A 14857-nucleotide genomic window follows, 5' to 3' on the forward strand; every position below is an offset into this window, starting at 1 on the left:
GTAGTCTTGATGAACTGTGGTATCGTGTTGAAATTGCATGGGCAGATGTACCTGTACACGCTATCCAAGCTCTGTTTGACTCAATGCCCAGGCGTATCAAGGTCGCTATTACGGCCAGAGGTGGTTGTTCTGGGTACTGATTTCTCAGGATCTATGCACCCAAATTGCGTGAAGATGTAATCACATGTCAGTTCTAGTATAATATATTTGTCCAATGGATACCCGTTTATCATCTGCATTTCTTCTTGGTGTAGCAATTTTAATGGTCAGTAGGGTATATGCGTCAGATGTGTATGTGGCGTGGGCAGGAGGTATACAGGGTGTCTCTCCCAAGGGTCGTCTGGTGAATTATCTCTTGTGCTTCGACAAATATTTTCAATTTCATTTTTGCTTTGTGTAGTTGGAGTGAGCCCAAGTAATTGCTGCTCGTCTCGTCTTTCATACGCTGCCCTTTGTCGACGGAAAGCGCCGGTTTGTTTGCCATTACAAAAAAATTATTTTTAAACCGGAATTTTACGTGCCTGCTAGATCGAGCGCTGCCAAATTAGTCTAATCCGATACTCGTTTTATCGACATGTATTAAGAACGACAGTAATACTCTAACGGAAAACAGCAATCCAGAAGCGACTCAGTAGCGTTACGTGGTTGGCGGTGGCTGTAAGCGGGGGCCAGGGTTGTGCTGTCGCTGATGGAGAACTGGCTACAACAGCCAGTTGGAGACATGTCTGTCAAATGCTGTTCCTTCACTTTGGCCAAAGAGGAAAACATCAGTGAAATGCTTAAGAAAAATTAGCACTCCGCAATAAGCTTACCCCTTACGTTTAACTGTACTTCTTTATAAATTACGAAAGGCTGCACATTTTGCAATATTATTTATTTTCATTCAGCTACCGTCAACTAACCAGAGAATGTAATATTTTGATACTTTAAACGTTTTTTGGAGAACCATGTATGAAACCATTTTACTGCAAGTACGCTCAAATTCAATGTATACTGAATTTTGGACTATTGAAAACAATAAAAAAAAATTTCTTCACACTGCAGTCACAGTATTGCTATCAAAATAAGTAAATATGTTGAAGCGCCATTAACTTTTATTAACCTGACCGTCTAAAATACTCAGAATATCAAACTTATTACTTTCATTTATCATTATCACTTTTACGTTTGAAGAATGCTGGTTGCTGCGACTGCAGGCCTCTGTTGTATCATCTCGACAGAGTTCCACACTGAATCGTTGTTCCACTTAGCAGTAATTTTTGTTGCTGTCTTATTGATAGTTGTAGTAGCTGCTATTTAATAAGCCTACAACTGCCACTAGTTTACGGTGGCAACTTAATCCACATTTTTTGTAATTAATGATACGATACTTGGATACTTGCTTCACTACACCACTATGAGCTTCATCAATACGATAATGGAATAATGCACATTACATTCGTGCAGTTCTAAATAATGTAAAACTTCCTTCATGCTAAGTACAAGTACTGTATTTTATTAATTTACTAAGTGGAAATCTGTTTCAGGCACCGTAGGAATTACGTTAAATATAACGGGAAGAAAACCAGCCTCAAACTCCAGTGAAGACTTGGAAGCAGTTGAGAGGAAGTATCAGTTTGATGTAAGTATGGTAAATGCTACGATAACAGACCTTCTGCGATTGTTCTAGTTAGAAAATTAATTTTGCCTTGTTCCAGCGAACTTACTTCAGTACGTTATCATCAGATACCTTCTTAGCCAACAATTCCGTTAGCGCCATTCAGTTATGTCTATGCTTGAGTATAATACCACAGGATTTGCAGTGTGATCGCTCCTGGGAAAACAACTTGAACCCTCATATCTAAATATAAATGCGTGATTTCTGAAAAACTGAAACTTTTTGTGAGGGCTGTATTTCTTGTGTCGTTACTTTTCAAGAATTACATCTTTTCCAATCCGAACCAAGAAGAGAGGAAATGGAGCAGTGTAACTCCAGATGAATAATACGTCAAAGAAAATTTATAGCAACTACAAGTTTTTGTGCAATAACAATAAGTGAACTTTTACAATGAAGTTCATGTGGGCGCCTCAGATCCTGCAGACTATTTCATATGTCGTGTACTGGCCTACTTCAATAGCTTATAAATATATCAGAAACAGTAAAATTCCGAGAGGTGCCTGTATCCTTTTGCACAGTAATGGAGTAATTTTGTAGAAGGAGTTTGAAAAGACTAGTCAGTATATTTCTTAATATTAAATTTTAAGTTAATTTATGATTCTTTTTAAATACCTCCAGTTGACAGTGGTAGGATCCAACCCCACGTGTCAAAAACACACAAACTACGAATAAAGTCTGTACTGGACTCTTGAGAACATTAGAGATGACTGCCGAGGAGAGGAGTAACAAGTATAAAGCTCCTGGCATTAATATATCTTTTCATTTTTCATACAGAACTTTTTGCTATAACTCAAATAATATGTGATGACGTGTAATAAGTTTACAAAACTTCTAGATATATTTAAAAAACAGTATAGGTACTGCGAGATTGTAAGTTCATCAGTCATGCAGTCTATCTACGTTTTATTGTGTGCATCAATGATACGTTTGAGGAAAGTGCGCTGGTAGTGACAAACGTTTGTCTTGATATTGACCAGGTTGGGCTCTACGCACACCCTATCTTCAGCCAGGAGGGGGATTACCCGGCGGTGGTACGTCAGAGGGTAGACGCTAACAGCGCAGCAGAGGGGCGTCCCCGCTCACGGTTGCCAACTTTCACTCAGGAAGAGATTGAGTACCTCAGAGGTAAATATGCACCTATTAGCAGCGTCATTTCCTTTAAAGCGGAATATAGAACAACTCATGCTGTGATTTCTTCCACAGAACATAAAATTTAATGAGATTACTTTTTGCCTGTAGTTGCTCTAACTTTGCAACTTCTTCTACATCTACATATATACTCCGCTAGCCACAAAGCGGTGTGTGGTGGAGGGTACTATTCACGCCAAAGTCCTATTTCCTCCCTTCTGTTCCACTCGCAGATCGCTTGAGGGAAAAAAAACGACTGTCTGAACACGTCAGACGAGGGCTAATTTCCATTATCTTTGAATGGTGATCATTGCGCGATTTGAAAGTTGGTGGTAATGATATATGCTCTACATTCTCGGCAAAGATCGGATTTTGGAATTTAGTGAGCAGCCTCTTCCGTTTAGCGCGTCGTCTATCTGCAAATGTGTCCCACTTCAAACTTTCTATGAGATTTGACACGCTCTCGCGATGACTAAATGTACCGGTCACGAATCTTGCCGCTCTTCTTTGGGCCTTCTGAATTTCTTAAATCAGACCCAACTGGTAAGGGTCCCATACAGACGAACAATACTCTAAGACTCGACGAACTAACGTATTGTAAGCAATTTCCTTTGTTGATGGACTGCATCGCTTCAGGATTCTATCAATAAACCGCACTCTAGAGTACTTGTGTAATCTGATCGTTCCATTTAAGATCATTTCGAATAGTCACACAGGGATACTTGATGGATGTTACCGCTTCCAAAGACTGGGCATTTATTTTGTACTCGTACTTTAATGGGGACTTTCGCTTTGTTATACGCAGTAGGTCACACTTACTAATAATGAGAGATAACTGCCAGTCATTACACCACGCATTTATTTTCTGCAAATCCTCATTGATTTGTTTCTTCTTCATGTTCTTCTTGTTCAACCTCTTCTTCTTTTCCTTCTTCTTCTTCTTCTTCTTCTCCATCCGTCTCTTTGGAATCAATAGCTATGCTTTCTCAGTATGAGATGTTCTCAATGACAGTGTTCCACATTAATTGACCCTAGTATGACCTAAAGAATCAAAAAATAAAAGCACTTCACTGGACTGAATGTAAAACATACACTGATGAACTCGTCTAACAGCGTTTGGACCGCCTTTGGAACGTACCTCACAGCAGCAGTCCTGTGCGGTTCAAATGGTTCAAGTGGCTCTGAGCACTATGGGACTTAACATCTTAGGTCATCAGTTCCCTAGACTTAGAAATACTTAAACCTAACTAACCTAAGAACATCACACACATCCATGCCCGAGGCAGGATTCGAACCTGCGACCGTAGCAGTCCCGCGGTTGCGGACTGCAGCGCCTAGAACCGCAAGGCCACCGCGGCCGGCGTCCTGTGCGGCATGGATTGTAAAAGTTCTCCGCAGTTTTCTGGAGGTATGTGGAAGCAGAGGTGGCATGATCCCTGCTAGCTCGTAGGTACAGAGCTGGCGCCCAATAGCGCCCCAGAAGTGTTCCACGAGGTTCAGACTAGGCGAATTTGTTGGTCAAGACATCTACCAGTTCACTATCATGCTCCTCAAAACCAGATGAGCATGATTCTGGCTACTTGCCTGTAACATTTATCCTGCTGGAAGTGGCTGGCGCCCCCTGTGGAGACATCAAGCACGAAGCGATGAAGGTGATGCACAATAATGATCATGTAGTTCACACCTGTCATGGCCCCTTCGATTACTGCTACGAGCACCACGGAAGATCAGGTGAATATCCCCTGTAGCACTAAAGGCTATTTCCCTATATTAAAAATATGGTTCGAATTGTTGTTATTTTGTAATTAAAGGCCAAAAGTCATTAAATTCCAAGATTTGGTCACATGATCGAAAACGCACTGTTATTGCTGAAGCTCTGGTGACGTCACACGCCAGGAGTAACACGAAGCTCTATTTGTGTTACGAGAGTGTTAGCCGTAGTTACTGGTACACATGTACATGAAATGTCTTCGCAGCTGCGAATATGAACAACCGTCAGCTGCATAATGGGATGACTTCAATGAAAATTTGAGCCGATATTTCCCACTTATCGCCAAGCGGTCGACTTACCCTCGGGCTACCTGAGCACGACTCACGGTCAGACCCAAACTTCGGTATGTCGTCAACCACACATCTACAACCTGTACTCGTACGTCCATTATGTGTACTCCTGTACAGGGGCGACATTTTACTTGAAAGTCACTTGCTCAGTGTCGGCAGATAATTACGATACCTGACTGTTTCCCGGAAATCGTCTTAACTGGTTAATTATGTCATCGTATGTTCGGAACACGTTTATGTGATGCCGCTGACGTCACTGTCTAGTACTTCCGCTGCTTATTCACCTGTGATACTCCGAATTATGATGCAATGTTCCTTGGAACATGCATCGTATGGAAGTTTCTAGTGTTTTTTTTTCGTACATTTTTGCAAACGGTGTAGTTATTTAGTGATGGAAAATGCGTTACCAACTTCTAAGTAAAAGTGGAAAGGAATTTTGTGAAGACTGACTGCGGAATCCTTCGGAAAGTTGATGCGTTTATGTCCTCTTCGTTCTTCGAAACAACCCAGATAATCAAGTTCCGGAAATAAGAAACATGAAAACTGCACTGCATGGTGACTGGGAAGAAAGTACTGTCACACAGCAATAAGTTGTAGAATTATGTTAAAAGTGAGGGAATCTGGAACTGTGTTCTTTGTTCGGACCACGCTAAAGGTTTTCCAAGGCTGCTTGTGAAAGCCTGCTCAATAAGAAACGTTGGAAACATTTTCATTCAGAGGATAGTTCTGGAGTTAATATCTGTAGTTGTTGCCAGAACTACTACTGTTTTCCAGGTACCTCTTTTTTCAGTTTTCAAATTTTCAGACAGCGTCCTAACACTCGTGGGGATCTGCAGAGCACCGTCGGCTTACATACTGCCATGTTCTGTTCCTCCGTGTCATTAATTTAAATCACCGGAAAATTAGCTCTACGAAATATGCAGTTTACGCAGTAGAACCTTAAAGTATCCATTATTTTACTGCATATGTCAGTGATGCTGAAACACTGCGATCTAAAAGTGCTTGAGCAGGACCGACTTTCACTTTCTTATTACATTTCCTCGTGGGTTCCAAGCAGTGTTCAATTTTTCTCTTTGTCAGAATCACACAGCTTTACATCAGGTTGAATGGAAACAGTTGTAAGTGACAAATTATTGTCTTCGATGACTTGTTTGGGGAGTATAATGCGGTCGGAAGACGTTAAATGGTGTTCCAGAGTCATCGGAATAAGAGCTACCACACGCATTAAATACAGTTTCTTCACTCCAACTTTGTGATGTATCTCGAACTGACCAAGTGTAAAATGAAGTTACTAAATGGCAATTTTATTGAAATGTCATATCATATAGAATTTAAAGCTACTACATAACTGTATTACGAATAAAGTAAACTTAAAAAGACACCAGTATTAAGTGAAGAGAAGAGGAGGGGAAAAGAAAAACAAACTTCCTCCGAATGAGAATCGGTCTTGCAAATATTGCATTAGACGTTCAGCATGCTATCTACTACGCTACAGGCTATAATGTGTTCATAGAGATGATGATGATGATGATGATTTCTGCTTTGTGGGGCGCCCAACTGCGCGGTCATCAGCGCCCGTGTTCATACAGTGTCTACTTACATCAAAATGATGCTTACAGAAATAAACTCACGTATTGGGCATTTGATCTTTATGAGCGAGTTGCTACCAAATTTTACTTACCTTCTCATTCTTTGGAGCGCTCAAAAACAATTTTTTTCCGGAGTTTCATACTGTAGATTTATTTGTTCAATGGGGTACTACCAGCCCATTTTCCGAAAAGTAAATTCCAAAACAAGGCATCACTGCGAAAAAGCAGCGGAAGTACTAAACAGTGACGGCACAGGCATCACATAAGCGTGTTCTGAACGTACGATGACATAATTAACCAGTCAAGACGATTTCCGGGAAACAAATACCCTATTGTGCCTACAGCAGCCTGTGTCCGTTGTATGGTGCTTGTTAAGTTTAGCCGTACGTTTGGATGATGGCGTATGTAGTCACGACCGCTGACTTAGTGTAAAAAAAAAAAAAAAAAAAAAAAGAGAACACGACTTGTGAGACCAGGTGAGACGTTTCCATTGATCCATGGTCCATTCTCGACGATCTCGTGCTCGATGTCGTTGGGTCGTCATGGTAACACCGAGCGGTCGTCTGCTGCGAACTGCTGTGTTAACAATGTGCATCGAGCCGTGTGCTCCGAAACACTTGCGCCTGTACCAGCAGCACTGTACGCCGTCGTTAAATCTGCCCCCTACTGCCGCCTACCCTCCTATGCAGAGGGAGCGAGGCTTCGACTTCCATATCCTGCGATGAGGAGTGGGCATCCAACACCTTTGTCTGCTCGCGGTGTCATAAACCCTTCAACACATGAATTCTCATGACAGTAACACGCCATCAGCCGACCAGGTTCGCCGTTTCCGGGATCCACGTTCCCAGATGCGGTATCATAATAATCGGTCCTAGGTCAAAGTTTGTTTTCCCCATTTGGGCCCCCTTGTCGTCGCTGGAAAGATAGCCCAGCGTCTTTTCGTCGCCTGTTGATTTTCCTTGGCGCGCTCGCAGCACCACGAGGCGGCATTCGGCCCCGCAATGGGGGTTGTTTGGGGGAGGAGACCAGCCAGCGAGGTCATCGGTCTAACCGGATTAAGGAAGGGAAGTCAGCCGTGCCCTATGAAAGGAACCATTCCGGCATTTACCTGAAGCGATTTAGGAAATCACGGAAAACCTAAATCAGGATGGCCGGATGCGGGATCGAACCGTCGTCCTCCCGAATGCGAGTCCAGTGTGCTAACCCTGCGCCATCTCGCTCGGTGCCCCGCAGCGGCCAGTGGCCGTTACACTCTGCACCCGAATCTGTCTTGGACTAGATATTCCACAAATTAACTATGTTCTTGTGTTAACCGCTAATATTTAACTCTTTCGTTGCTAGTTCCGATGCTGTAGCGCTATTCTAAAAATGGTTCAAATAGCTCTGAGCACTATGGGACTCAACTGCTGAGGTCATTAGTCCCCTAGGACTTAGAACTAGTTAAACCTAACTAACCTAAGAACATCACAAACATCCATGCCCGAGACAGGATTCGAACCTGCGACCGTAGCGGTCTTGCGGTTCCAGACTGCAGCGCCTTTAACCGCACGGCCACTTCGGCCGGCAGCGCTATTCTCAATCATTCCTTTGTAAACGTAAGTAGAGCTTCAGGAATTTCGACCCAGAAATTAGTCCCTTTTTGTATATGTATTTTGTTATTATTGAACAATATGAGGCCACGTAATTCATCCTTTCACATGCCTTCATTAGGAACGTTATTTGAAGTAGAAGAAAATGGATTAGCGACCACATTCAAAGTACCATGTCAAATTTACCACAGGCCTGAATCTCTTCTTGCCGTAAGAAATGGAGAAATGAAACTGTTAAGATATACTTTATAGGAGATGAAAAACTGGAGGTAGATCGAAGATATGATTCTGTAGCGTGAGTAAAGTATGGTATAGTACTGAACCTTCAAAGAATGATTCACGAACACAACGAACTCATCCGTTTTGGTGCACTGTTGCTGAATTGAAATGAAGGTTGCTCTCAAAACTCCTCGACGTTTCATTTAAATCCACACACTTGAGATAATCAAAATTTAAAAATAAAAGTAATGTCAGTGAACGTCAAGAAGAGAAATGAAATACTTACAGCATCCTATTTCAAGTTTGAAAAGTGGTGTTTATTCCATTTTCACATCCAAAAAGTTGAACTATTGTCCACGATTTTTGATCAAACCGTATTGAGCCTACACTACAGTTTTCCACTGCATTCGAATGAAATTTCAGGGGAAATTCAATGAAGATGGTATATGTGCATAAATATATATGTGAAATATGTATGTCTGTATGCTGCGAAGCCACGGGCAGAAAGCTTGTTTATTCAAGCTCCTTTATATGCCACTGGTGCCCAGTGACCATGTCAGGTTCCACCTTGACTGCTTGTCTGATATAGAAGAATGGTTTGAGAATGGGTCTAAGACCTGGAAACTAGCAGTAAAGAGAGAAATATAAATCATCGTCATCATCATCATCATTTAAGACTGATTATGTCTTTCAGCGTTCAGTCTGGAGCATAGTCCCCCTTATAAAATTCCTCCATGATCCCCTATTCAGTGCTAACATTGGTGCGTCTTCTGATGTTAAGCCTATTACTTTAAAATCATTCTTAACCAAATCCAGGTACCTTCTCCTTGGTCTACCCCGACTCCTCCTACCCTATAGTGCTGAACCCATGAGTCTCTTGGGTAACCTTGCTTCTCCCATGCGTGTAACATGACCCCACCATCTAAGCCTGTTCGCCCTGACTGCTACATCTATAGAGTTCATTCCCAGTTTGTCTTTGATTTCCTCATTGTGGACACCCTCCTGCCATTGTTCCCATCTACTAGTACCTGCAATCATCCTAGCTACTTTCATATCCGTAACCTCAATCTTATTGATAAGGTAACCTGAATCCACCCAGCTTTCGCTCCCATTCAACAAAGTTGGTCGAAAGATCGAACGGTGCACAGATAACTTAGTCTTGGTAGTGACTTCCTTCTTGCAGAAGAGAGTAGATGGTAGCTGAGCGCTCACTGCATTAGCTTTGCTACACCTCGCTTCCAGTTCTTTCACTATTTTGCCATCCTGTGTGAATATGCATCCTAAGTACTTGATACCGTCCACCTGTTCTAACTTTGTTCCTCCTATTTGGCACTCAATCCGTTTATATCTCTTTCCCACTGACATTACTTTCGTTTTGGAGATGCTAATCTTCATACCATAGTCCTTACATTTCTGATCTAGCTCTGAAATATTACTTTGCAAACTTTCAATCAAATCTGCCATCACAACTAAGTCATCCGCATATGCGAGACTGCTTATTTTATGTTCACATATCTTAATCTCACCCAGCCAGTCTATTGTTTTCAACATATGATCCATAGGTTGCAGCCTTGTCTTACCCCTGAAACTACTCTGAACCATGAACTCAGTTTACCGTCAACTCTAATTGCTGACTGACTATCCATGTAAAGACCTTTAATTGCTTGCAAAAGTTTGCCTCCTATTCCATAATCTCGTAGAACAGACAATAACTTCCTCCTAGGAACCCGGTCATATGCCTTTTCTAGATCTATAAAGCATAGATACAATTCCCTGTTCCACTCGTAACACTTCTCCATTATTTGTCGTAAGCTAAAGATCTGGTCCTGACAACCTTTAAGAGGCCTAAACGCACATTGATTTTCATCCAGTTTGTCCTCAACTAATACTCGCACTTTCCTTTCAACAATACCTAAGAAGATTTTTCCCACAATGCTGATTAAAGAGATACCTCTGTAGTTGTTACAATCTTTCATGTTTCCATGTTTAAAGATTGGTGTGATTACTGCTTTCGTCCAGTCTGATGGAACCTGTCCCGACTCCCACGCCATTTCAATAATCCTGTGTAACCATTTAAGACCTAACATTCCACTGTATTTGATGAGTTCCGACTTAATTTCATCCACCTCAGCCGCCTTATTGCACTGCAGTCTATTGACTATTTTCTCCACTTCCTCAAACGTGATCCTATTTCCATCATCATTCCTATCGCATTGTACATCGAAATCTGAAACATTACTGATCCTATTTTCACCTACATTGAGCAACTCTTCAAAATATTCCCTCCATCTGCCCAAGACATCAACAGGATTCACCAGCAGTTTTCCTGACCTGTCCAAAATACTTGTCATTTCCTTCTTACCTCCCTTTCGAAGACTACTAATTACACTCCAGAATGGTTTTCCAGTAGCTTGACACGAAGTCTCCAACCTGTTTCCAAAGTCTTCTCAAGATTTCTTCTTGGATACTGCAGTTATCTGTTTGGCTTTGTTTCTTTCTTCAACATAACTTTCTCTGTCTACCTGAGTTCTAGTATGTAACCATTTTTGGTACGCCTTCTTTATCCTTTTACAGGCTGCTTTGACTGTATCATTCCACCAAGCTGTTTGCTTCATCCTACCTTTACACACAACTATTCCAAGACATTCTTTAGCCATTTCTGGTACTGTGTCCCTGTACCTTGTCCATTCCTTTTCCAATGACTGTAATTGACGACATTCAACTAACTGGTACCTTTATGAGATCACTGTTATTTACTTGTGCCTGATTTCCTTCTCCTGAAGTTTCTCCACTCTTGTCCTCCTACATATGGACCTGACTTCCTGCACTTTCGGCCTCACAATATCAATTTCATTGCAGATTAAATAGTGATCATTGTCATCAAAGAATCCCCTGAATACACGTGTGTCCCTCACAGCCTTCCTGAATTCCTGATCTGTTATTATATAGTCAACGACAGATCTGGTTCCCCTGCCTTCCCAAGTATACCGGTGAATGTCCTCATATTTAAAAAAGGAGTTTGTGATTACTAAGCCCATACTTGCACAGAAATCCAAGAGTTGTTTCCCGTTCTTGTTGGCCTCCATATCCTCTCCAAATTTACCCATAACCTTTTCATACCCTTCTGTTCGATTTCAAATCCTGGCATTAAAATCACCCATGAGCAGAACACTGTCCTTGTCCTTTACTCTAACAACTACATCACTGAGTGCGTCATAAAAATTATCCATCTTATCTAGATCTGTCCCTTCACAATGCGAATGTACTGACACAATCCTAATTTTCTTGTTAGACGCTGTCAAATCTATCCACATCAGTCGTTCGTTTACATACCTTATTGCAACTACGCTGGGTTACATTTCTTTCCCGATGTAAAGCCCTACAACCTATTGTGCTATTCCTGCTTTGACTCCTGACAGGTAGACCTTGTATTCTCCCACTTCCTCTTCTTTCTCACCCCTTACCGGAATGTCACTAACAGCTAAAACGTCCAACCCCATCTTACTTGCAGCCTCTGCCAGCTTTAACTTCTTCCCAGAGTGGCCCCCATTGATATTAATAGCTCCCCATCTCGTTACCATTCGTTTGCCGAGTCCTATCTTAGGGGTCCCTGGTTTGTCAATTAGAGGTGGGACTCCGTCACCTCCAAAGGTCCGAGGCAATTTGCTCTGATTGTTGCCAGCATCATATTTAAAGTACCAGGGAAGCAGGTTGCTAGCCTTACTTGCCCCGGGTCCTGTTGAGTTTTACCCCTAACGGTTGAGGGACTAACCGGAGGATTTGGTAGTCTTTGCCATCTGAGCACAAAGGTGACCACGACTGAGAATATGTCCGAGATGCCCAACCTTATTTCAAAGTAACTGGTATCCCGACTCTCGGGACCACTTACTTGGCCACTCATACGTTGCCCGTGGTTCATGAACTAGGACATGACAACAGGAACCCACACCGTGAACCACAGAAATAAAAATATAGGAAATAAATACAACAAACTCTAGCAATTGAACTGTTACTTCCAGAAACATGAAACTGCATTTGTGGTCACACATTTTGTAACTGAGAGTGTTGTGTCTTGGAACACCTTCCAGACTTCGTCTCTAGTTAATCTTGTAGTAGAAGTCAAATATACTTCCCTACTCCATTTTGAAATAATAGCATACAATTTATGTAAGCTGTAGCTTTTTTCTGAAATTGCAAACCTTACCTCCTGGAGTAAAGTTTCGTCTAAATGTGAATAACGGATTCAATGTACAACTTGATCGTATGCCGAAGTACAAATATTCTATCTAAATTTAAAAGCGTTGCAACCGAGAAAATCTTCCCAGTACTATCTTACACTATTAAGCGGTTACACACCAATTATCACTTGGAGAAATCAAATTGAGGAAAATTATTATCAAACACCGGCTTCAAGTTAAAAACATTTTGAAACGGAAGCTATTGGCAGCCAGCACAGACTTCCACTTTCAAGGCAGGAAAAATTGTTAAGACATTAGAAAGACTCATTTCATTTGCAGAAATGTTCCATGATAGCGCACCTTCTGTTTCGAGGTACAAGATGGTGCACGGTCGACGACATGCAATGTAACAGCCCACACGTTATCCAACTACTTTCAGAAATGCACAGAATTTTAATCGCCATGAAACTCTGTAAGTAAAGAATTAACAGTATCTTCCAAACAGCACTAATACATCATACAACACCTAAACTATCTATGCAAACGTTGCACGAAACATAACCTCACGTCTCACAACAACAGAAACAGTAGAGAGTGTCGGAAGCTTCTTCTGGCGGTTTCAAGTGCGCATTTCTTTAACTGGTTTAAAATCAATCAGTAGATTGGAACATGGACGAGAAAACATCACGAATTGCTAGGTACACTATCCTCCACGTACAACTGTTTCCCCCAACTTCGTTTTCAGTGCCGCCTAACTTTGTAATGCGATGTGAACGTAATTATTGTATTTTACAACATTAATAACTGACAAACTGCACGCTTCATGACAGTGTGAACCATTTTATATGTGTAACAGTTCAAAATCAGGATGTCCAAATCACTGCAAGTGTTATTAAATTATGCATGCCCCTCGTTCGTTTTCTTCAACGTTTACTCAGCCTATGGGAAGATGCACTAATGACGGATATTTGGGATTTCCTGCAACTGGAAATTGTTTTTGGATTACTTCTTTGGCCAGACGCCCTTCGTGGCGCCACAAAAGTCAGTCACCCTAAGAGAGGGACGATGTGTGTACCACTACTTTGGAAAATGTACTGATATTGTGAAGTATGCTTTCATATTTCAGCCCTTTGGGTGTCGTGATTTGGAGGTGCAGTTAATCTTCAGAGAAGTGTGGAAAGCCGCCTGAAATCGACCGTTAGGTTTTTGGGTGTGAATTTTCATCAAGCGCGTGGAATACCCCTGTCCCACAAGTCAGCCTCCTGTGCATTAAGTTCGACAAGACCATCAAATTACTCAGGTCCATTTCACAGAGTGCTGTGTGTAGCTGTATTGAGTTTTAATTCCACTGCGTTCATCAATGGAGCATAGGAGGAAAATATATACATGGCTCCGTAAGAGCTGTTGTTAATATCATTTTATCTTTACTATCATTAGGGAAGTTAAACGTTGGGCGTCGAAGATTCTGTTGTTAAATTCTACCCATATTGAAACTGCCCAGTAACTATTCACGAGACACTTTCATACATATGAATACGTCCAGCGCGACGTGTAGGTCCAAACTGGCGTGGGTCCATGACGGCGACCTTCACAGCATAACACCGGCCTCCTAACGCGGACTCTGACCGTATGGAGCTGCTAGCGTGTAACCCGGAGCGCGAGGTCAAAGTGAGAGGTATTTCCAAACGATAATTCGGAAGAGGGTAGAGTTGTGCACCTTCGCGGCAGCTGAGTGGTTGCTGGTTCTGAGGATTCAAGGTATTTAGAGGATACTTCTAGCAAGCGTCGAACGGAATTACTTTTCAAAATGGTGGATTACGTTGGAGAATTTAGTGTAGGTCTCTGTAAACAGCTCTTTACATTAATTTTAAGGTTTTGAGAAGCGATTTGTCTCATGTTGTTTCACATAGAATCAAGTCCAAAATGTGACTGTGATACACAGTTTTACTTATAATCTAAGACTTTTAACAATTTATTTCGCCTACCAAACGAATGACGTGAGAGAACAGCCAGAAAAACAACCGCGAAATGAGGTGAAAAGTTTTTCGGTAATTTTATGAGGTAACAGCGGCGTTCCTCGTAGAGTTGGTAAACTTTCATCATAGTTTCAGGACATCTTAAAACTATTATCTTACCTCGTTTTAAGAGAGCTGAAAGTGCCGTTTCAAAAGTGCTTACATGATTTGTAGAATTAAGTTAGTGATTTTATTATTTGTAGATATGTTTAACAGTCCAGAAAAGTGTTCATTTAGCAGAAATGAAACTCTGTTGCAGGTGCGTCTGACTTTCTTGGAGTGAATCATTATTTAACGAGCTATGTGAAACCAAGCGAGTTTTGGAGTTCTCCGTCCAAACGGCACGACTCTGGTGTCGTCAGTGTCAATATTGGGGTAAGTAAGCTGTAGAAGTCCGGCACAGCGTTTCCAGCCGTGCTTT

The 14857-nt window shown here is 41.7% G+C and overlaps 1 protein-coding gene across 1 annotated transcript in view; it reads left to right on the forward strand.

Moving 5' to 3' along the window:
* Positions 1-14857, forward strand: part of LOC124805385 (myrosinase 1-like) — a 52610-nt gene that overhangs the window by 25093 nt on the left and 12660 nt on the right. Inside the window, exons 6-8 of the mRNA XM_047265946.1 lie at positions 1527-1621; positions 2635-2782; positions 14696-14811. Coding sequence (XP_047121902.1) covers positions 1527-1621; positions 2635-2782; positions 14696-14811 — 359 coding nt within the window. The remainder of the gene's footprint in view (positions 1-1526; positions 1622-2634; positions 2783-14695; positions 14812-14857) is intronic.

Source organism: Schistocerca piceifrons, chromosome 7, assembly GCF_021461385.2.
Source record: "Schistocerca piceifrons isolate TAMUIC-IGC-003096 chromosome 7, iqSchPice1.1, whole genome shotgun sequence".
Classification (NCBI taxonomy): Eukaryota; Metazoa; Arthropoda; class Insecta; order Orthoptera; family Acrididae; genus Schistocerca; species Schistocerca piceifrons.